General features: G+C 45.3%; 1 protein-coding gene and 3 non-coding genes across 4 annotated transcripts; all 4 read left to right on the top strand.

The window, feature by feature from the left end:
- Positions 1 to 2,836: 2,836 nt before the first annotated feature.
- Positions 2,837 to 21,078, top strand: RPS3 (ribosomal protein S3). Its single transcript, XM_077451460.1, has 7 exons — positions 2,837 to 2,957; positions 6,228 to 6,358; positions 10,998 to 11,091; positions 12,761 to 12,855; positions 16,809 to 16,996; positions 20,182 to 20,387; positions 20,997 to 21,078. Exons 1-6 carry the CDS (start codon positions 2,928 to 2,930, stop codon positions 20,382 to 20,384), a joined length of 741 nt encoding a protein of 246 aa, XP_077307586.1. The 5' UTR covers positions 2,837 to 2,927; the 3' UTR covers positions 20,385 to 20,387; positions 20,997 to 21,078.
- LOC143928613 (small nucleolar RNA SNORD15) lies at positions 15,044 to 15,190 on the top strand. The gene has a single exon (XR_013262451.1). It is a non-coding gene; the product is annotated as a small nucleolar RNA SNORD15 (small nucleolar RNA).
- LOC143928614 (small nucleolar RNA SNORD15) lies at positions 19,953 to 20,103 on the top strand. Its single transcript, XR_013262452.1, has one exon. It is a non-coding gene; the product is annotated as a small nucleolar RNA SNORD15 (small nucleolar RNA).
- Positions 20,432 to 20,577, top strand: LOC143928611 (small nucleolar RNA SNORD15). The gene has a single exon (XR_013262450.1). It is a non-coding gene; the product is annotated as a small nucleolar RNA SNORD15 (small nucleolar RNA).
- Positions 21,079 to 22,555: the final 1,477 nt, after the last annotated feature.

The raw sequence follows: 22,555 nt of genomic DNA, 5'->3' as shown, positions 1-22,555 counted from the left end.
TCAAAAGGAGGGGAGGGTAACCCATTGATGTTTATAGTCGCTGTAGGATGCCTCAGCAACACATTGTCCAGGGTAGATACAGGTATATATTGTGCTGTGCTGGAGGCACACAACACCCACTAATTCCTGCAGATGGCTGTATTAGAGAACACCAGCAATAAAGGGTAGATACGGGTGTATATTGTGCTGTGCTGGAGGCACACAACACCCACTAACTCCTGCAGATGCCTTTATTATAGAACACCAGCAATTAAAGAGTATATACAGGTGTATACTGTGCTGTGCTGGAGGCACAAAACACCCACTCACTCCTGCAGATGGCTGTATTAGAGAAAACCAGCAATAAAGGGTAGATACAGGTGTATATTGTGCTATACTGAAGGAACACAACACCCCCTAACTCCTGCAGATGCCTTTATTATAGAACACCAGCAATTAAAGGGGAGATACAGGTGTATACTGTGCTGTGCTGGAGACACACAACACCCACTAACTCCTGCAGATGGCACTATTAGAGAACAGCAATAAAGGTAGATACAGGTGTATACTGTGCTGGAAGCACACAACACCCACTAACTCCTGCAGATGGCTCAATTAGAGAACAGCAATAAAGGGTAGATACAGGTATATACTGTGCTGAAGGCACACAACACCCAGTAATTCCTCCAGACGCCGGAACACTACACAAGGCAGCTGCGCTGGCGGCCTTATATAGTGTGGGGCGTGTACTAAACAGCTTGAGCTATAATTGGCCATAGGCATCCCGCCTGTGGCCAATTATGGCTCTCCACGCTGCCGGCGCTGCGATTGGCCAAGCATGCAGGGTCACAGTGCATGCTTGGCCAATCATGAGCCAGCAATGCACTGCAATGGCACCGTGAGCGTCGCGCGAATTTGGCACGAACGGCTTACAGAGTTCTGACTTTGCCGAATGGGCAAACAGCCGGTGTTCGGGTCAAACATGCGTTCGACTCGAACACCAAGCTCATCCCTAAACGGGTCACCCCGCTCGGATCGGCACACGCCACGATCCGCGGAGCGCTCCGCGGTCACGGCCTTAGGAAAGGCTGTGGCTTCGACCATTTTTCTACACCCAGGCCATTTACAATGTGATCGTGAATGGAGCGATCACTTGTAAACAAACCCGCGTCATGACATGACGCTGGTTCCTCTCTTCCCTCTCTGTACTGATCTGTACAGTGGAGGGGGAGAGATCGGATGGATGCAGCGCTGTGGGCTGCATCTGTAGTGTCCACAGCGCTGCTCTTTGACAGCCTACTCTGCAATACCCTGCCAATACCCAGCAATACCCTGCCAATACTCTGCCATACCCTGCAAATACTCTGCCATACCCTGCCAATACTCTGTCATACTCTGCCAATACTCTGTCATACTCTGCCAATACTCTGCCATACCCTGCCATACCCTGCCAATACTCTGCCATACCCTGCCAATACTCTGCCAAACTCTGCCAAACCCAGCCATACTCTGCCATACCATAATAATCCCACTTCATCTCAATTTGAACATCACCACTAAACATAGAGAGTATGTCTAGAAAACATTGATCGGATATGACTAATGATTCTGACTCCAGGTCACATCTCGCTTCCCATATACTCTATGACCATTCCTTTCTTTTATGTTTCTGTCATTCCATAGAAAACTGCTGGAATCACAAATAATCTCAATATTACTATATCCTTCTCTACTTGAGGAACACCTGTGGGAAAGGGTAAATCGCTATGTGTCTCAGATTTGCCTTCAAATCAATTTATATTTTGCTTCACATTATACTCTATGGGCATTCCACTCTGTAATTCACCCTTGTCATTCCATAGAAAACAATAACAATCCCACTCAATGTCTAATTTGGACATCACCACTGAACATAGAGAATATTTTTGCTAAAGATTGATCTGATATGACCAATGGTTCTGACTCCAGGTCACATCTTGCTTCCAATTATACTCTATGGGCATTCCACTCTGTCATATGTTTGTCATTCTATAGAAAACAATAATAATCCTGCTCAATGTCAAATTTGGACATCACTAACGAACATAGTATGTCTGCTAAAGATTGATCTGATATGACCAATGGTTCTGACTCCAGGTCACATCTTGCTCCCCATGATACTCTATGGGCATTCCTTTCTATTATTTATCTGTCATTCCATAGAAAACAGCTGTAATCCCAAATAATCCCAATTTTACAATCTGCTACTCTACTTGAGGAAAAGCTGTGGGAAAGGTGGAATTGCTATGTCTCTCAGATTTGCCTGCAAATTAGATTATATTTTACTTCCCATGATACTCTATGGGCATTTAATTCTGTCATTCACCTTTGTTATGCCATAAAAACAACAGTAATCCCATCTAATCTCAATATTAAACATGGCCACTGATATTTAAAAGTAGCTTTTTAAAAAATATATATTTAGATGTCAAAAGAGTCTGTCACAAATTGATTTTTTTTTCATTATTCTCTATGGGCATTCCATCTCCCTGTTAAAGTCTATGGGCATTCCATTCTGTCATTCCTTTTAGTATGTCCCTGATAGTGGAGCAGCACATAGTACATACCCCATTATACAGCCAAACCCCCTCATGTAGTCACCTCATCTTACCTATACCTGACATGGGCAACCGATTGCTGTTACAATCACAATGATCAATATAAATCTTTATTTTTTTATTATTGTTATTATTACTGTTGTTGGAGTGCTCTCATTTTGTACACATTATTTCACACACTCCACCATGGAGCCTTACAGAGCAAAATCATAATGAGCTCTGTGACCCTCCAGCACTACATCTCCCGTCACCCCCCGCGGCTGGAGCCACACTACTTCCGGCGGCCGGTCGCTCTATTTACCAACTTCCGCCGGAAGTACTCTCCCTTTCGTTCCAGCAGCGCGGCGCAAGATGGCAGTGCAGATCTCCAAGAAGAGGAAGGTGAGGGCGGACGGGGCCGGTGTCGGCGGGGAATACAGGTCCGGGGGTATGGACGGGGCTATGTACGATGCCGGGGATGAAGGTGCGGGGGGTGAGGTGGGAAGACGATGAAGGATGGCGGCGGATACAATGCGGCCTGGGCTGACCGGCTGTCATGGCGGCTGGGAGGACTGAGCGCCGTCCGGGTACTGTGTGTGTACTGTGTGTGTACTGTGTGGGGGAGGGGGAGACAGACTGTGTATGGAGAGCTCTGCTTCTATTAGTGTCTGTGCACGCTTCTTCTATCGGTCTGTGCACCCGGGTCATGACTGCTTCTTCTATCGGTGTCTGTGCACCCGGGTCATGACTGCTTCTTCTATCGGTGTCTGTGCACCCGGGTCATGACTGCTTCTTCTATCGGTGTCTGTGCACCCGGGTCATGACTGCTTCTTCTATCGTGTTTTTGCACCCGGGTCATGACTGCTTCTTCTATCGTGTTTTTTCCCCCCGGTCATGACTGCTTCTTCTATCGGTGTCTGTGCACCCGGGTCATGACTGCTTCTTCTATCGGTGTCTGCGCACCCGGGTCATGACTGCTTCTTCTATCGGTGTCTGCGCACCCGGGTCATGACTGCTTCTATCGGTGTCTGCGCACCCGGGTCATGACTGCTTCTTCTATCGGTGTCTGCGCACCCGGGTCATGACTGCTTCCTCTATCGGTGTCTGTGCACCCGGGCCATGGCTGCTTCCAGCGGTGTCTGTGCACCCGGGACGTGTCTGCACACCCGGGCCATGACTGCTTCCGTCCGGTGTCTGCGCACCCGGGCCATGGCTGCTGCTTCCGTCCGGTGTCTGCGCACCCGGGCCATGTTCAGTATATGGTGTGCAGGATTTGTACACGGCTCTTCAATTGTACAGCCAACATAGATATGTACAGTGTGTGGTGTGTACATTGATGTACATGGTTGTGTGCCCGGTGTTAGATCTTTTCTTGTTTTGTACATGTGTATGACTATCTTGTATAGAGGTCCTGTGTCTGGCGGGTGTGTGTCTCCTGAGTACATCCTGTGTATACCCATCCTCTGTATATTGGCACCGGGCATGCTGGTTTACATGTACACAGAACGTTATAAATGATCTTCCGATGAATTGGGAACATGACATTGGAGCGCTTGTTACACACGGCTGTTCATGTTGTAGGGATCTGAAAGACCGGGGCACCAGGCTTTTCCCACATCAATCACACTGCGATTTTAGTTGCCTATTTAAAGCGGAGTTCCACCCAAAAATGGAACTTGCAGGGGGAGCAGATACCTGTCTAATCCATGTATTTTGCTCCCATTTCCGGGCATAGATACCCAAGCCTTCCGTAGGTATCTGCGCAACTTCTGGCGCCTACCCGTCTTCTGGGAGATACACTGGTCCCTGGAGACTGCAGGGGCCAGTGGAGTCGTGCATGCGCAGTAGGGAATTCCCGTACAGAAGATGGTGGTGGCAGCACCCAAGAGCTGAGGGGTGTATCGGCTTTGCGTGCCGACATCGTGGGCGCCCTGGACAGGGAAGTGTCCTTATTTTAAAGAGGAAGTAAACCCTGATGAGTTTACTTCCTCTTTCATTCCCTGCAAAGGCAAAGCATAATGGACTACTATACATCGCTTAGTAGCCCATTATGTGTCACTTACCTGACACAGGAGCCAGCGAAGTCACCGCTGTCCCCTGTAGTCCGCCGCATCCATCTTCTCGGTGGGTCTCGCAGCTCCGCCCGCTGTCATTCGGCGAAGCCGCGATGACGTCACTCCCACGCATGCGCAGGGAGCCGAGACGCGCGGCATCTTCGTTATCGAGGATGCCACGCTCAGTGCGTCTGCGCGCCACTGTCTACAGCGCATGCGCCGTAGAGAGCGGTGCCCGTCTTCGGGCAAATATCTCCTAAACCGTATAGGTTTGGGAGATATTTCTTGGCCCTACAGGTAAGTCTTAATCTAGGCTTACCTGTAGGTCAAAGTGGTTTGGTTTACAACCACTTTTAGGCTGCATTCACAACTGAGCGTAGCTTTTTCAGGCGTTTTTTGCGGCGTTTTTACTGCGATTTGCGGCGTGTTTTGTCGCAAATTTGTGCAGGGCAAAAGGTCACCAATGTTAAGCATTGAGCAGATACAGCGTCAAAACGCCCATAGAAACGCTCGTTGTCGCGCTAAACGCTCGAATCGAGAGTTTCCATTAGTTTCTATGGGAATGAAAACGCCCAAATCAGCCCGATTCGCGCGACAAAAAAGGGTCCGGAACTTGTTTGAGCTTCAGGCGACTTGGAGTGGAGATGTGAACCATCTCCATTGAGAATAATGTATTTTTTCCCCTCCAGCGTTTTGTAGCTTCAGGCGTAGGGCTACAAAACGCTCAGGTGTGAATGGGGTCTAAGTCAGCAGCTGCAGTATTTGTAGCTGCTCACGTTTAAAAAAAAAAATAAAAAAATTTGCGTAACTCATCTTTTAAAGGATAAGTTGACGCTGATCACCGCAATCTTATCCCATTGAGAACTACAAATTCAGACAGGTGAGACTTGTAGGTTTTTTTTTTTCATTCACATATCTCTTGCAATTTAGCATTTGACGGCTCCTGCGATGGAGAAGAACCCTGCATGCTTAGCAAAAATGGTACACCCTAAATATGGATGTCGCATATTGCTAAGGGGGGGGTTAGCATTTATGCCCTGGCTTCAGCTGCTTTCCATGGGGGATAAAATCAGCTACACTGCATGTAAAGTGTGTTGGGGGGCATTATGAGAGGCGGGTAATTTGCCCATTAAAGCCGGAGTGCCAGGTTTTCTTGAAAAGCCACATATCCCCTAAGCAATCTTTAATGCACCTTTGCCTTTCTCCCACTTCACATTTCGGGGCCCTCAAATACCTGATGCTGCTGGGTGTGAGGACAATGGGGGTTATTTACTAAAGGCAAAACCGAAGTGCAGTCACTGTAGGTCCGAGGGGGACATGCAAGGAAAACAACATTTTAACTTGCACATGATTGGGTAATCAGCAGAGCTTCCCTTCATTTCAGATCTACCCCTTAGATTTACAGGGACTGCACTTCCAAGTGCAATTTCAAGTGCACTTGTAGTGCAAAGTGGATTTGCCTTTCGTAAATAACCCCCTTTGCCTTATTCCCAGGATGCATTGCTCAGGCCCAAGTGGCCAATCACGGTAAAGCCAATTATTGATACATTGTATGGATCAGTCAGTAGTGTAGAAATGGCTTAGCGCATAGTTAAACTTGTAACTTGTGTGTTTACAGTTTGTCGCTGATGGCATCTTCAAAGCTGAACTGAACGAGTTCCTGACTCGCGAGCTGGCTGAAGATGGCTACTCCGGTGTGGAGGTCCGAGTCACCCCAACCAGGACTGAGATCATCATTCTGGCAACCAGGTGAGCAGGATTAACCACATGTCTGTATCTTCTGCTTAAAGCCAATACTAAAAGTCCAAAATGATTAAACTGTGAGCAGACCGGCTCTTATTACACACGAGTCATGCAGTGACTCTTCAGCAGTAAAATAAACCTACCGGCTTGATTGCTGTCTTCACACGAGAATGTATACGGAGTTTAACCACTTTCAGACCGGACCAATTTGCTGGTCAAAGACCAGACCACTTTTTGCGATTCGGCACTGCGTCGCTTTAACTGACAATTGCGCGGTCGTGCGACGTGGCTCCCAAACAAAATTGACGTCCTTTTTTTCCCACAAATAGAGCTTTCTTTTGGTGGTATTTGATCACCTCTGCGGTTTTTATTTTTTGCGCTATAAACAAAAATAGAGCGACAATTTTGAAAAAAACGCATTATTTTTTACTTTTTGTTATAATAAATATCCCCCAAAAAATATATAAAAAAACATTTTTTTCCCTCAGTTTAGGCCGATACGTATTCTTCTATATATTTTTGTTAAAAAAATCGCAATAAGCGATTATTGGTTTGCGCAAAAGTTATAGCGTTTACAAAATAGGGATAGTTTTATAGCATTTTTATTAATTTTTTATTCTTTTTTTTTTTTTTTTTACTAGTAATGGCGGCGATCATCGTTTTTTTTTTTTATTGTGACTGCGACATTGTGGGGGACCCATCGGACATTTTTGACACATTTTTGGGACCATTGTCATTTATACAGTAATCACTGCTATATAAATGCAGTGATTCCTGTGTAAATGACACTGGCAGTGAAAGGGTTAACCAGTGGGTGGCAGTGTAGGGGTTAAGTGTTCCTAGGGGAGTGTTACTAACTGTGGGGGGGTTGGGCTTTCATTTAGTGTACACTGATCTCTGCTCCAATCACATGGAGCAGAGATCAGCGTTGCTAGGCAGAATAGACAAATGTTGTTTACACAGCATTTGCTCTATTCGGCCGCTCCGTGAGACGATCGCGGGGATGCCCGCGGCGATCGAGTCCGCGGGTCCCACGACCGGACTCACGGGGGTCCCGACCAACGCCAATATGCCTGCCCGCGCCATTCTGTCGACATACATTGTCGTGCGCTGGTCGGCAAGTGGTTAAAGACATCCTGTTTTATTTTATATTACTGAAGGTGGGGGGTGTACAGAGGTAAAGGGTCCGATCAGGTCCACCTGTAAGTTATTCAAGCAGATTTGATTGGAGCGGTCTATTCACCCTTATGGACCAGTGGGTGTAAACAGACTTTATGTAAACAGCGTTAATTTACATCCGCCCACCTCCAATTTGGTCCACTAAAAGAAAAATGATAGGGAATCCATCCTTCTCCATCTAGGTGGGAAAGGAGGCAGTGGAATGTAAACAGACAGCGGAGTTAGTTTGCACCAAGGATATGCAATTAGCGGGCCTCCAGCTGTTGCAAAACTACAAGTCCCATCATGCCTCTGCCCCTGAGTGTCATACTTGTGGCTGTCAGTCTTGCTATGCCTCATGGGAATTGTAGTTCTGCAACAGCTGGAGGTCTGCTAATTGCATATCCCTGGTTTACACCCATCTGCCCATAGAGCAGTGTGGACTCTGTCCATGTATACTCTGAGTGGATACAGACTCGTTATGGCCCCGCTCTGATCAGCTCGTTTGGCTGTACTTCTCAGGGTTACAGGAGTGTGATTCGTTTAGCACTCCTGTGATCCTTTTTCAGCAGAGAGCAGGCTGATGTACTCTCTGACGCCACTGATGTCAGTCCAGGCACCGCATCATCCCAGCAAAGTGGATCCACCAGGTGCCTACACTGACAATTTGGAGCTCTGTTTGCAGAGCTCTGAAAACCGAGCGATCTCCAGTGTTTGCTCACTCGACTCTCGGTGTAGAGGCGCTGGGGGACCAATGCAGCATCCACCTAGGTAAGGAATCGGGGGGGGGGGGGGGGGGTGGATATATTACTTTACTTAACCACTTCCCGACCAGCGCACGACGATGTACGTCGACAGCATGGCACGGGCAGGCATATTGGCGTACATGTACGTCCAATATTCGTTGCCGCCGTGCCATCGGGAGCGCGCCGCCGGCGGCGCGCTCCCGCGCTGGTCGGGACCCCCGTGAGTCCGGTCGCGGGACCCGCGGACTCGATCGCCGCGGGCATCCCCGCGATCGTCTCACGGAGCGGCCGAATGGAGGAAATGCTGTATAAACAACATTTTCCCATTCTGCCTAGCAACTAGTGACGCTGATCTCTGCTCCATGTGATTGGAGCAGAGATCAGTGTACACTAAATGAAAGCCCAACCCCCCCACAGTTAGTAACACACCCCTAGGAACACTTAACCCCTACACTGCCACCCACTGGTTAACCCTTTCACTGCCAGTGTCATTTACACAGGAATCACTGCATTTATATAGCAGTGATTACTGTATAAATGCTATAAAACTATCCCTATTTTGTAAACGCTATAACTTTTGCGCAAACCAATAATTGCTTATTGCGATTTTTTTTACCAAAAATATGTAGAAGAATACGTATCGGCCTAAATTGAGGGAAAAAAATGTTTTTTTTTATATATTTTTGGGGGATATTTATTATAACAAAAAGTAAAAAATAATGCGTTTTTTTCAAAATTGTCGCTCTATTTTTGTTTATAGCGCAAAAAATTAACCGCAGGGGTGATCAAATACCACCAAAAGAAAGCTCTATTTGTGGGGAAAAAAGGACGTCAATTTTGTTTGGGAGCCACGTCGCACGACCGCGCAATTGTCAGTTAAAGCGACGCAGTGCCGAATCGCAAAAAGTGGTCTGGTCTTTGACCAGCAAATTGGTCCGATCTGAAAGTGGTTAACTTGGGAAGCCCTTTTTTTTTTTTTTTTTTTTTTCAATTGGGCTTTCATTGAAGACCCAGGTTTTGGCTGCATTTTATTTTTACCAACACAGGTTTCCCTTAATCCCTTGACGCCAGCTGCACGTATATGCGACCACTCGAGTGGGCCTTAATGCTGAGTGGCCGTGTAAACCATTTACCGTGCGAAGAGCAGGGTAGCCAGTGGGTACCAGAAAGCTCCCAATGTATACTATCTATTAGGAGCTTTTTATTGTGACACAATCGTCCGACTCCTGACTTTTCCAGCCCTTTAGTGGTCGAGAGGCAGTCAGGAAGGGTTAATATTTTGCTGTTCCATGCCCCAGTGATTGACCCCATTTACAAAATACCAGTTTGCTCAGTTTGGAAATACAGTGTGCACCTTTAGCACCTGTCCATCTGCAGCACACAATAAACTGTTATGTTTGCTTTAGTTACTATTTGCCTGTGTTAGAGGGGGCAGGATGCTGGATGATTTCTGTGATGATTCGATGACGAGTCCAACTTCACTCTTAGCACTGCCAGTGGTATGACTGGGTAGTGTTCTGCTGCCTGCCTTTACTCCTGGCACGTGTGATTGGTGAGGCGTGAAGACTGATTCGAGGCATTTGTCTGAGAAACATCCACATCTCCTTCTTTCAGTAGCTCGAGTCCCTGTACCCAAGTTTTTTTTATTTTATTTTTTTATTTTTTTTTCTCCTTTATGAAATGGATTTGCATACTTTGTTTTAAAAAAAGAAAAAGTTTAATTTGGGTAATTTTAGGGTTATTTACGGCAATGCATAAAGGGAAAATAGTTTGTTCAATAGTTTTAGTTTAAGGTTTTCTATGGAACAAATTATATTTGCTGTGCAGTGAGCTGCAGTAAAATAGACATGCTGCACTTTTTTTTTTTCTTTTTTTTTTTTTTGTAGTTCAAAGGTAGGCACAGCATGTCGCCGCACAACCCTTAATGTTGATTTTAAGCACTTCAGATAAAATTAAATATAAAAAGAACCAATGTGATTTGTTAATGCTCATCACACCACTCACTGCAGTCCACAAATTACTGCTGCCCACATGCTAAATCTGTCATTAAAATGAGGGAATTTTTGAGCGGTACCATCTAATAAAGATTACTTAAGACCCCTTTCACACTGGAGGTGTTTTTCAGGCATTTTAGCTCTAAAAAAATAGTGCCTGAAAAACTTGTCAATGCTCCCCAGTATGAAAGCCCGAGTGCTTTCACACTGGGACGCTGGCAGGAAGTTAAGTTCTGCAAGCAGTGCCTTTGGGGGGGTGGAGGAGCGGTGTATACACCACTCATCCTACGCCTCTGTCCATTGAAATGAATGGGCACCGCTGCCAAAGCGCTTCAGTGGCGGTACATGGGCGCTATTAACCCCGTCTTCGGCCGCTAGCAGGGCTTAAAAGCGTACCTTTAAAACTACTGTAAAGCGGCAGGCGGCTCAGTGTGAAAGGGCTCTAGCCCAATTTAGCTGCAGCATATAATCAGCCCTGTTTAAACAAATTACTATGCTAAGACCACAGTAGCAAATTGTCCACCTCCTGGCTTTTCCAGCCCTGAAGGGGCCAGGAGGCAGTCAGGAAGGGTTAAGAGACTGTTATTCCATGCCACAGTGAATGCCCAGTTACTATTTCTGTTAGAGGGGGCAGACATCATTGTTTTCCTAAATTTTACAACTTGGTATAATCCTAGCACATGCTGCTTTTAGTAAGCTGCTATACTAATCTATTTTTTACTTTTTTTTTTTTTTGTCTACTTGCAGGACCCAGAATGTCCTTGGTGAGAAGGGGCGCCGTATACGTGAGCTGACTGCTGTAGTCCAGAAGAGATTCGGTTTTCCTGAGGGCAGTGTGGAGGTGAGTTTGTTGGATCATCTGGCGGTGTTTAGTATCACTTTGGATGATTTCTGTGATGATTCGATGACGAGTCCAACTTCACTCTTGGCACTGCCAGTGGTATGGATGGGGTAGTGTTCTGCTGCCCCCCTTTACTTCTGGCACGTGTGACTGGTGAGGCGTGAAGACTGATTCGAGGCATTTGTCTGAGAAACATCCACATTTCCTTTTTTCAGTGACTCGGGCCCCTGTTCACAATTTGTTTTCTTTTATGGAACGAAAATGGATTAAATATTTGCGTACCTAATGCTAAAAAGGGGTTTAATTTTGGGGGGTATTTACAGGTGTATATATAGGGATATTCAAGTAACGTTTTAAGGGTTCATGCAGCGTGGTGGCTTTTATGCACTGGATAAACACCAGTCACCACTAGGGCACATAGAAACAGTTTTTCTATAGAACAAGATCCATTCACTCTGCGGTGCAATGAACTGCAGTAAAATGCAGACATGCTGCATCTTATTCTAGCGCAAATGTAGGCACCGCGTGCCGCCACACATCAGTGTGATGTTTAGTGTTGATTTAAGCACTAGAAATGAAAAGGGAGTTGGTGTGATGCTCATCGCAACACTCCCTGCCAAACCTCCATAACTTGCAACTGCCCACTTGTTAAATCTGTTTAGTTGTGAACGGCCCCTTACTATTTTCTTTTTAGCTTTGCTTATCATTTTTGCCTTTCCTTCTTTCTCCTTTCCCCCTTAAAGTGGTTGTAAACCCACTTTGAAAAAAATTAAAACACCTGCAAGACAAAAGCATAATGAGCTAATTATGCTATGCATACTAGTTTGTTATGTAATACCTGAGATCGAAACCCTTGCTGCAGTGTCCTTACACTGCAGCAGCTGGCAACATCACTCCCGAGGGTTACTTCTGAGTATAGCGGCTCTGGCCAAATCACAGGGCCAGAGCCATGATAACGAGAAGTAACACCCTGGGAGTCATGTCGCCGGTAATGGCTCACTGAAGCAAACAGTACGTACTCGGGCTCAGTCCCACATTGAGTGTGGGGGGGGGGGGGGGGGTGCACAGTGAATTTGAGGGGGAAGTAAGTTGATAAAATTTCAGAGAGATAATGGGGTGCCAAGCCATGAAGAGCCTTTTAGGTGAGCAAGAGACTCTTGGCCTATGCGAAACCTGACGGGAAGCCAGTGCAAGGACTGCAAGATAGGGGGTAATGAGATCATTTTGTACCAGACCTAGTCAGTATTCTGGCTTCAGATTTTTGAACGTATTGAAGATCGATTTATAACGGATTTGGGTACACCAGCGAGTAGAACACTGCAGTAGTCAAGTTGGGAAAGCACAAATGTATGGATCAGCTTTTCAGCTATGCTGGATGATTGCATAGGATGCAGCCAAGCAATGTTTTTCAAGTGGTGAAGATGTTCTGACAACGTTTTGTACATGTGGATCAAAGGTTAAACTAGCTTGAAGTATCACCCCTAGATTTTTCAGTTTAGACTGAAGCTAAAGTACAGTTCCATCTATAGATAAGCTATTAAAACTGGCCTTATGTAATTGGGTGCCAACAAGCATGACTTCCGTTTTTGTCAGTTTAATTGGAGGAAATTATGTTTAAGGATATTATGAAAAATAGAATGTTTACGATTTCTCCTTTCTTCCTTTTTAGCTGTATGCAGAGAAAGTTGCTACAAGAGGTCTGTGTGCCATCGCTCAGGCTGAATCCCTGCGTTACAAGCTCCTGGGAGGACTGGCTGTGAGGAGGTGAGATGAAATCTAATGTAAATGTACACACATTGGTGGATTGAGAATATTAGACTAGTCTGCTGGAGTGTTGCCCAGGCTTGTCTATGAAAGCAGATAGTAGTATGGTGGTTGTTGGTGATTTTCACGTATTCAGTATTCTCTAAAGTGGGGGGAGATTGTGTTTGCGCATGAAGGTAAATTGAACCTTGAGCCTTTGTACATTTCTTAAAATGATTGTAATTAGGAGTTGGTCTGGTCCTCCTAACTTGCATTAAATGTTACATCTGAGTGAAAATCAGAATGGATATGATCTTGGAGTTTGCAGGTTTACATAGTAAGGTTGAATAAAGACACCAGTACGTCCAGTTCAACCTGAGTATCTACAATTGTCCCTATCCCTGTACGTTGCACACTCGCATCGGTCCCTACCCTCATGGAGCCCACAATCCAAGGTCCCCATTCATATACTAGGGCCAATTTTTTTGGACAGAAGCCAATTAACCTACCAACATGTCTTTGGAGTGTGGGAGGAAACCGGAGTACCCATGCAAACTCCAGGCAGGTAGTGTCATGGTTGGGATATAAACTAGCGACCCTTTTTTACTGCTAGGCAAGAGCGCTAACCACTAATCCACTGTGCCACTCTGGCTTTAGTGCTGGGATAAGGTACTCGCAGGTGGTGGTCCTATTGCTTGCCCTACATCCACCTTTTTCCCTTCTGGCTCACTGTTGATTGTGGATTTGATTGGTCCTGAAGTGGAACTTCTGCTGGGATTAGGTTCTATTAGGGGCACATACTTGCTGTGCTCCCATGAATGACTGCTCCACATTCTTACTGGCTGCCATCCTCACTGAAGCTGCTTCTGGTTTTCTTCAGCCTTAGGGCAGCCAGTAATGGAGTTCCAGTGTTTACCATGAAGCCAAAACCCACTATCCGAGTGGCTCCAGATTCTGAGCTTCTTGATCAGCTGCTTTCTCAGTCTTCAGTGCACCACTGAGCATGAGCCAGCTTCTCCCGTCCTCTCCACTCCAGTGAGATCTGGAGGAGCAGAGGACAGAATGACATTTGTTGCTCAGAGGGGACCTGAGAACTGAGTGATCAGCGCTCGTGATTGCTCAGTTCTTGACTTGGCGGCAATAGGGGACAGCTTGGTAGGTAAGTGTGTGTTTTCAATTCCCACACTTCTTTAACCACTTTCAGCTCAAGGATGTCATATGACATCACTGACTTTGAGTGGCGATATCTGAATGATGCCTGCAGCTACAGACATCATTCAGATATCGCCTTTTTTGGCCGGTGTTTCACTGCTCGCCTGTGCGATTGGCGAGTCGGAGAATGAATCGGTTGCCGCCGGAAGTTGAGCATAGAGATTTCGGTTGACCCGATCTCTTGACACTCGAAGGCCCTGGTGTGAGACGTTGCGTCCGGACCTGCGGAAGTAAACTATCCTGGGGACAGGGCTGGAAAGGCTGGGACAGTTTAATTGTAGCTGTCTTGCCAGCCTGGAGGAGAGATCTGGGGTCTTAAAGACCTCAGATTTCTCCATTAAGAACCCATCGTGCACTATTCCTATTACAGAGGTTAAAGCTGAAGTTTAATTTGCTTATGTTTGGTCTTCCCACTTTCATCCCTTCCCTCCACAGAATTGTACAAAGGTCATATTTGAATATAACCTTGTTTTAGACCCAATGATATGCTTTTCTATGCAATGCAGGCATATCCTGGCTGTGTGGAAGGGGTGCTGTATATAGCTTTCTGGAAACAGGAGGCCATCCTAGGTTATGACCTCAAGTGGTGCTTGCCCCCCTTGATTTCAAAACCTAAATCCTATAAACCAAATGTAAAGCCTAGTGACAGGCCAAGGAAGGTGCTAGAAGATGACGATTCCCCCCATGTGAGGTGGGCTCTCTGAATTGCTACAGCTTCTAATGCACACTGAGTGCGGGGATGTAAGTATTTTTGGTACAGAAGAGAATCCAGTACAAACGTAGATTGCAAAAACTTAACTTGTTTTAGATTGCAAATATCTGGGAAATTGGGGAACCCTTTGTAACGATGCGTCAAATCAAGGGCCAAAAGTGCTTCTAGACACCAGTTTGATTGTCCAGAAGATGCTGGAATTTTGTTTTTGTTGTAACCATTCTATACAAGTTTAAAAAAATAACTAGTAAGATGACATGCTAGTGATTTCTTGCTATTCCTGTCCTTCAGTGATGATACGATGACGAGTCAGACTGGACAATTCTGGTGTTTTCTCCTATACAAAGCCACGTTCTGTGTCTCTGTATGTGGGGTCTCCGCCGGATTAGTGTTCATAATCCTGATCGATTTAGAGGCATTTGTCTGAGAAGGACACCAGGAAAATGAAATGAAAGCCAGGGACTTGTACAAATGCATGTTTGGTTTCTAATATTTATCTCTAGGTGTGCTGGGTATAGAGGTGATATATCTGTCTTTCCAGCCTAGAGTAGAGATGTGGGGTTTTGTCAACCCCCACATCTCATATAGAGGACCTGTCGCACACTATTCCTATAACAAGGGATGTTTAAATCATTTTTATTCCAATGACAAGGAATGTAATTTTATTCTCTTTAAAAAAAAATTAAAGAGCCTGTGCACAGAAGCTAACATAAGTCGCAACCATACATGTAAATGGCGCTCAAATTTGGGGCAGAAACTAATAGATTATAAAAATAGTTAACTATTTTTTTCATAATCGGTAAAGGGCTCATTTATTTTATTTTTTTAAAACCCTATTTGACGGGTGATACAAAAACAAGCATGCTGCTGCTACCAAACATCTTAAGCCTGGTTCACACCTATGCGTTTTTTTTATATATTTTTTTTATTATTTTTTTTTAGTTCACATATCCGATTATTCTAAACAATCAGCCAACTAATTGATTATGAAAATAATCGTTAGTTGCAGCCCTAGTTCAAATCACACATATTGCTGAGAACGTTGGAGCGAGAGCAATCGTTCTCGCACAAGACCTCTAACTCTAAACATGTAACCTGTTAAAAAAAATAAAATAAATTCAAGCCGCTTATGGAGATTTTTAAGTAGCAAAGTTTTCCACTATTCCACGCGTGCGTGCAACTTTAAAGTGTTACATGTTGGGTATCTATTTTTACTCAGCGTAACATCTCTCATTATACAAAAAAAATTGGGCTAACTACTGTTTTTTTTTTCTCCAAAAAGTTTGAAATATTGCTGTACAAATACCATGTGATGTAAAAAGTTGCAATGACCGCCATTTTATTCTCTAATTTAAAGCGGGAGTTCCACCTATTTTAAAAAAAAGTCAGCAGCTACAAATACTGCAGCTGCTGACTTTTAAAATGAGGACACTTACCCGCCCAGCGCGCCCGCAATGTCGGCACCCGAAGCCGATCTCTTGATAGTCTCTCGGGTGCTGCCGCCGCCATCTTGGGTATGGGAATCAGGAAGTGGAGCCTTGCGGCTTCATTTCCCGGTTCCCTACTGCGCATGCGCCAGTCGCGCTGCGCAATAAGGACGGTCCCCGCTGTCTCTGGGATCCGTGTGTTTCCCAGCAGACAGCGGGGGACCCGCAGGAAGTGGCGTAAATATCCGCAGATTCTGCGGATATCTATGCCAGAAGTGGGTGCAGATACCTGTACTGTACAAGTATCTGCACGCCTCCCCCCCTGAAAGGTGCCAATTGTGGCGCTGGGGGGGGGGGGGGGTTTCCAATGAGCGGAAGTTCCACTTTAGGGTGGAGCTCCGCTTTAAACTGTTAAACAAAGTTCCAGAAAAGGCCCAGCTATGGAAGTGGTTAAGCATTTCCTTTACAGAAAATCTACACTTTACTGTAAAGTGTACATTTTGAGTATTTTAAATGTTGACGATACTAAATATTAAAACTGTCCTTGTAAAAAAAAAAAAATCTGCAGTGTAGCGTTACACTAAAGGTTTTTGTGTGAACTTTGATTTTTCTTCCTCTGTTAGAGCCTGCTATGGTGTGCTGCGTTTCATCATGGAGAGTGGAGCCAAGGGATGTGAAGTGGTCGTATCCGGCAAACTGAGAGGTCAGAGAGCCAAGTCCATGAAGTTTGTGGATGGCCTGATGATCCACAGTGGAGACCCAGTTAACTACTACGTGGACACAGCTGTACGTCACGTCCTCCTCAGACAAGGTGAGAAGCCTCTTATACCTCATCCTCCAGATTAGTTTCTGTTGTTGGACTAAACTACCACTCAGAAATGTAATTGCTGTAATGAGGGGCTTAAAGGTGTCATGATTTTGAGGGGTCAGTTTGTGCAGAGAGAGGACCCAGCGATCAGTACATGCATGGGGCAGAATGTGTTTCCTCCTCCAGAGAAAGGCTTTTCTGATTCAACCATCCCCTCTTCATCCTTTACTTGGCTAGATTTGTTGCAAGGAAAGAATCCTTTTTTTTTTTTTTTTTTTTAACTTTGGGCACTTCCAACCGCACGCAGCCTGCTGGCCTTTTAAGTGTATGGAAATGCCGGGAGGTTGGAATTCTGATTGTGTGATTGCTGTGATTAGCTGTCAGTGGTCACATTAACAAAACTCACGATTTCTTTCAAATATGCATCAGGGGCTTTCCGCGACAGTTTACTCAGCACAGTAAAATGTTTACATATAGACACACATGCAGCCGCTCGATGTTAAAATGGTGGTAGTCTCCTGACCTACTCTTCAAAATTTATTGAGAATGATACAATACAAGTTTTAACATTGTATAGGGCTATCAAACTTGAACAAAGGAACTTATTTGAAATAATGATAGTACATGTACCGTATAGAGCAGGTATATGTAATTAGTGGACCTCCAGCTGTTGCTGAACTACAAGTCCCATGAGGCATAGCAAGACTGACAGCCACAAGCATGACACCCAGAGGCAGAGCATGATGGGACTTGTAGTTTTGCAACAGCTGGAGGTCCGCTAATTGCATATCTCTGGCATAGTGTAATATGGGAATCTTTTATCAGTAAATATGTGAAGAATATTTTCATAACGATTAATAGTCTCCTGACCTACTCTACGCCATGTAAAAACAAAGTGAAAATACTTGCATGTAGATGTTTTTTTATGCTATGCCATGTAGAAGATCTCGCCCATCTTTTTTCGGCATGATATCACTGGCGCATGCTCATTTTGTCCCCAATGGGCGGCACGCTCGGTGTGCCATCAGCCTCTTCATAACTGGTGCTGTGCCTGTCTTCAGTACTCCATGGCATTGCTTAGCAATCCTGCGAGCGTTCGCGTTCAGACCCATTAGTATTATGTCTCTGACACACAAGAAAAGGTGGAAGTATACCGCTACATGGAATAGGTACACTGCAAATATGGTGCTGATGTTCTGTTGAAGTGCTCGGTATGTACTGCGTGTGTGCTGTAAAGAACGACAACAGCTGATTTGCCGATCAGCTGGGCTGACTTAACCAGGGCGCATGTTCATCGTAGGAGGTATCTCTTGATGGGAGATATCATCATTACACAGGCACAATTTAAACCTATACAAACAGTGGGGGAGACAGTATTTCTTAGATTGTGCATCGCTGCTGCTGGAGGGCAGCTAGTGGCTGTGTTGAAGAGCTGGTTTTGTCTGTGTTGCAACCTGCCCTCTCACACAGGCAAAACTGGCTGTTCAGCGCAGCAATCCTGCCCTGCGACAGACAAAACCGGGCCATCTGTAAAGCCCCCTGTGACAGCGAGGTACAGTGCAAGAACTACTGTCTGCACCCCCTCCGCGCTGTTTTTATAGGTTTGAATTGTGGCTGTGATACGGTATCTCACATCGAGAGATGACTCCTACAATGTGTGCTTGCGCCTTGGTTTTGGCACTCCAGCTGATCGGCAAATCAGCTGATGTGCAGGCACTATTCAATGGGGGGCGCTTCTTGACAACACTGGCCGAAACACAGGAACAAGTAGTAAAGCAGAAAAAGAATCCCAGTAAGAAACATGCTGTGCGGATAACTAGCATTGAGGCATGTGGGGAAATGTTATCCTTGGTAGCCTGCCGCCAGGGTTTACTGTCGCTTTAAAGCCCACCTGCTGAGAGGCCACATATATGCAGACAGAGGTTAAAGCTGAACTTTAACTTCCTTTTGTTTGTCTTCCCAGTTTCATCCCTCTCCTCCACATAATCATACTAAGGACATATTAGAATATAAATTTGTTTTAGACCCAATGCTATACTTTTTATATGCAATGCATACAGATCCTGGCAGTGTAAAAGGGGTGCTGTACATAGCTTTCTGGAAGCAGACCATCCCAGGTTGGCCTCCTTGATTGGAAACGGAGATCCTGTAAACAAAAGGAGGGCCAGTGATAGGCTAAGGAATCAGCTAGATGATGCTGATGTCCCTCAAACAGAATGCGAGATGGGCTCTGAATTGCTGCCGCTTCTAATGCACACTGTGGTAAAATTAAAGTAAGATTTTAGTACAGGCAGTCCCCGGGTTACAAATAAGATGGGGGACTGTAGGTTCTTAAGTTGCATTTGTAAGTTGAAACAGGTAAATTTAAGTGTAATGCCAACCAATACATTTTTAAGCTTTTTGGATAGCACAGGGAAGGGTTATGACCACCTTAACCTTTGTTTTGCTGTCTGCACCTGTTCAGGAGATTTCAGCTCACTTTCTGTCCCAATGACAATTGGATTTTGAAAATTTTTGGGTTTTGTGGAAACGAGGATTGGTGGTAAATCAGTGGAGACACCTTTTTCCCATAACTTACAGGGGTAAATTTCCTCACTTCCTGTTGTCTTCCTCTGTAAGTAGGAGTTGTTTGTAAGTCAGATGTTTGTAACCCAGGGACCGCCTGTACAATAGAGAGTTCCGTACTAATGTGCAACACTAAAGTTCAGCTTTAAGCGAATGTGCAAGAATGGAATTGAACACCATAACTTGTTTTATATTGCAAATATCTGGGAAATCGGGGAGGCCTTTGTAACTATGCATTAAGGTCCAAAAGTGCTTCTAGTCTCAAGTTTTGTTGTCCAGAAGATGCTGGAATTGGCTTTTGTCACAACCATTAAATATATTAAAAGGTCTTTGCTTTTGTAGGGGTTGACATCCTAGAACAAGACAAATAGCGGTATTTCTTGCAGTTCCGGTCCTTCAGTGATGATTCGATGACGAGTCAGACTTGGACGTTTCTGGTGGAGGTTTCTCCTATATAAAGCCACGTTCTGTGTCTCTGTATGTGGGGTCTCCACTGGATTAGTGTCCATACTCCTGATTGATTTAGAGGCATTTGTCTGAGAAGGACTCCAGGAAAATTAAATGAAAGCCAGGGACTTGTACAAATGCATGTATCATTTCTAATCGAATTATTCACCTCCTAGGTGTGCTGGGTATCAAGGTGAAGATCATGCTTCCTTGGGACCCCAGTGGCAAGATTGGCCCCAAGAAGCCCCTGCCTGACCACGTCAGCATTGTGGAGCCTAAAGATGAGATCCTGCCAACTACTCCCATCTCTGAGCAGAAAGGAACCAAGCCTGATGCAGCCCAGCCCCCTGTCATGCCCCCGGCTGTACCCACTGCATAATAGGTAAGTACTAAAGCCAACACAACTTTTCTGGGTTACAAATGAGCCTTCTGTGATGATTCGATGACGAGTCTGAATGGGTAAACCTTTTCCAGTGGGCTGCGGCTTACGTCACGTTCTGTGTTGTGGCTGCTGGTTCATTGAGTCAAGACTGCCCGTTGCTTGATGTCCTTGAGGCATTTGTCTGAGAAGGCTTTTATTTTTATTGCATTTCTTTAGTGTTCACCTTTTCAGAAAAATTGTGTACTACGAACACTAACTGAAATCCCCTCTGGGGATGCTGCAATGTCAGTGCCCACACACGGGGGTCCAGCAGCCTGAGAATTTGAAATCTCGCCATTCTGTTCTTCTGGGATGGACCGTTTGGCCAACGGCTGCACAGTGAATCCTTTTGATCTGTCCTGAGAAGTGCTGCATGGAAGAGTGAGAATACAGTCTTCATTTTTTTTTTTTTTTTTTCTTTTTCTTTGTGAAAAGGTGAACTAACACTTTAAGCAGCTCCTGGGGGGTGGCTTAGACTGAACGATTGTAATGCCATTTAGTGTGTAATACTTGGAACATTCCCATACTGCAATTCTTGATGGTGTTTTTTATTTTTTATTTTTCCTCCAGGATGTTGAAGGCCAGGATGTGATGCTTTTGGACACCAGCTCAAAACAAACTCTTTAAAATAAAAAAACACCATAAAAATCAATCTGTTATCTTTATTTAACCTGTATAATGTGAATTGAAAATGTCACTGGAGACCAGCTTGTAAAAGCTGGAGCAAAAATTGGGTTTCTTGCACTGGCAACTATTAAGTTTGATTTGAAATATGAAACCTGATTGGATGTAAAGTGCAGTGCCAGTATTTTTTTTTTTTTTTTTTTTTTTATCATTCCCTTTGTCCTCACACTCGTTAAAATCATAAGAGGAATATTTTGTCCTGAATTACAAAGTGCAAAACAGCCCATTCAGTTTCTAATTGAAATGAAGGACAAACGTTTGTGTATAAATATAAAAAAAAAAAACTAAATCTTTTTTTTTTTTTTTTTTTATAAGATGATCTGGAATAGAAGTAACAGCACACTAACCTTCCACATGAAAGGCTGTATGAGGGGGTAGGTGTCAGGACAAGTCTGTTTATTGGAGGAGGGCAGGCTGTGTTCTCTGCATAGCTAGAGAGCAGAGCATGGTGTGTGCCCCTGCATAGTGTGGTCGGTTTAACAGGGAAGCAGAGGGACTGGTAGGATCACCAGGGATTTTCACATAAAGAAAGCAAACCGAAGAGGACAAGATTAGGGATGCACCGAATGTTTTTTTTGGTGCCGATACCGAAACAGCACAGATACCGAAAATGACTGTTTTTAAAAAATATTTTTAGACAGGAGGTGGTCAGAGACTGGCGGCATGGTACAGGAGGTGGTCAGAGACTGGCGGCATGGTACAGGAGGTGGTCAGAGACTGGCGGCATGGTACAGGAGGTGGTCAGAGACTGGCAGCATGGTACAGGAGGTGGTCAGAGACTGGCGGCATGGTACAGGAGGTGGTCAGAGACTGGCGGCATGGTACAGGAGGTGGTCAGAGACTGGCGGCATGGTACAGGAGGTGGTCAGAGACTGGCGGCATGGTACAGGAGGTGGTCAGAGACTGGCGGCATGGTACAGGAGGTGGTCAGAGACTGGCGGCATGGTACAGGAGGTGGTCAGAGACTGGCGGCGTGGTACAGGAGGTGGTCAGAGACTGGCGGCGTGGTACAGGAGGCATCCCCCATTGCAGCCAGCCTGTGCAGGGAAGAGAGCCGCCGCCTGTTTGATAACAGCGCCGGGAACATCACAGCTTTCATTTCAATAGCTGTGTGTTCCCGGCCGTGCGCTGTCACACACAGCCCCTCCCCCTTGTCGGGCACTTTGATAGATCATCCGTCCAATCCAGCTAATGAAATGAAAGCTGTGATGTTCCTGGCGCTGTGATCAAACGGGTGGCGGAGGCGGCTCTCCTGTGCTATACACCCCCATGATGGGCGTCACCAGGGGCGGGGGCAGAGCCCCACCCAGACCATGCCCCATTTTCGGCTCCATTATCGGCAGTTTTTCTCTTTCGGCGAATTGCCAAAAAGGGCATTTTCGGCCGATATGTTTTGGCAGCCGAAATTTCGGTGCATCCCTAGACAAGGTGCATCCCTTTCTCAT

The sequence above is a fragment of the Lithobates pipiens genome, unplaced genomic scaffold (assembly GCF_037356315.1).
Source record: "Lithobates pipiens isolate NorthernLeopardFrog02 unplaced genomic scaffold, aLitPip1_a1.2 Scaffold_23, whole genome shotgun sequence".
NCBI classification, from domain to species: domain Eukaryota; kingdom Metazoa; phylum Chordata; class Amphibia; order Anura; family Ranidae; genus Lithobates; species Lithobates pipiens.
Note: the sequence above shows the minus strand (reverse complement) of the source record. Positions and strands in the feature narration are given on the sequence as shown.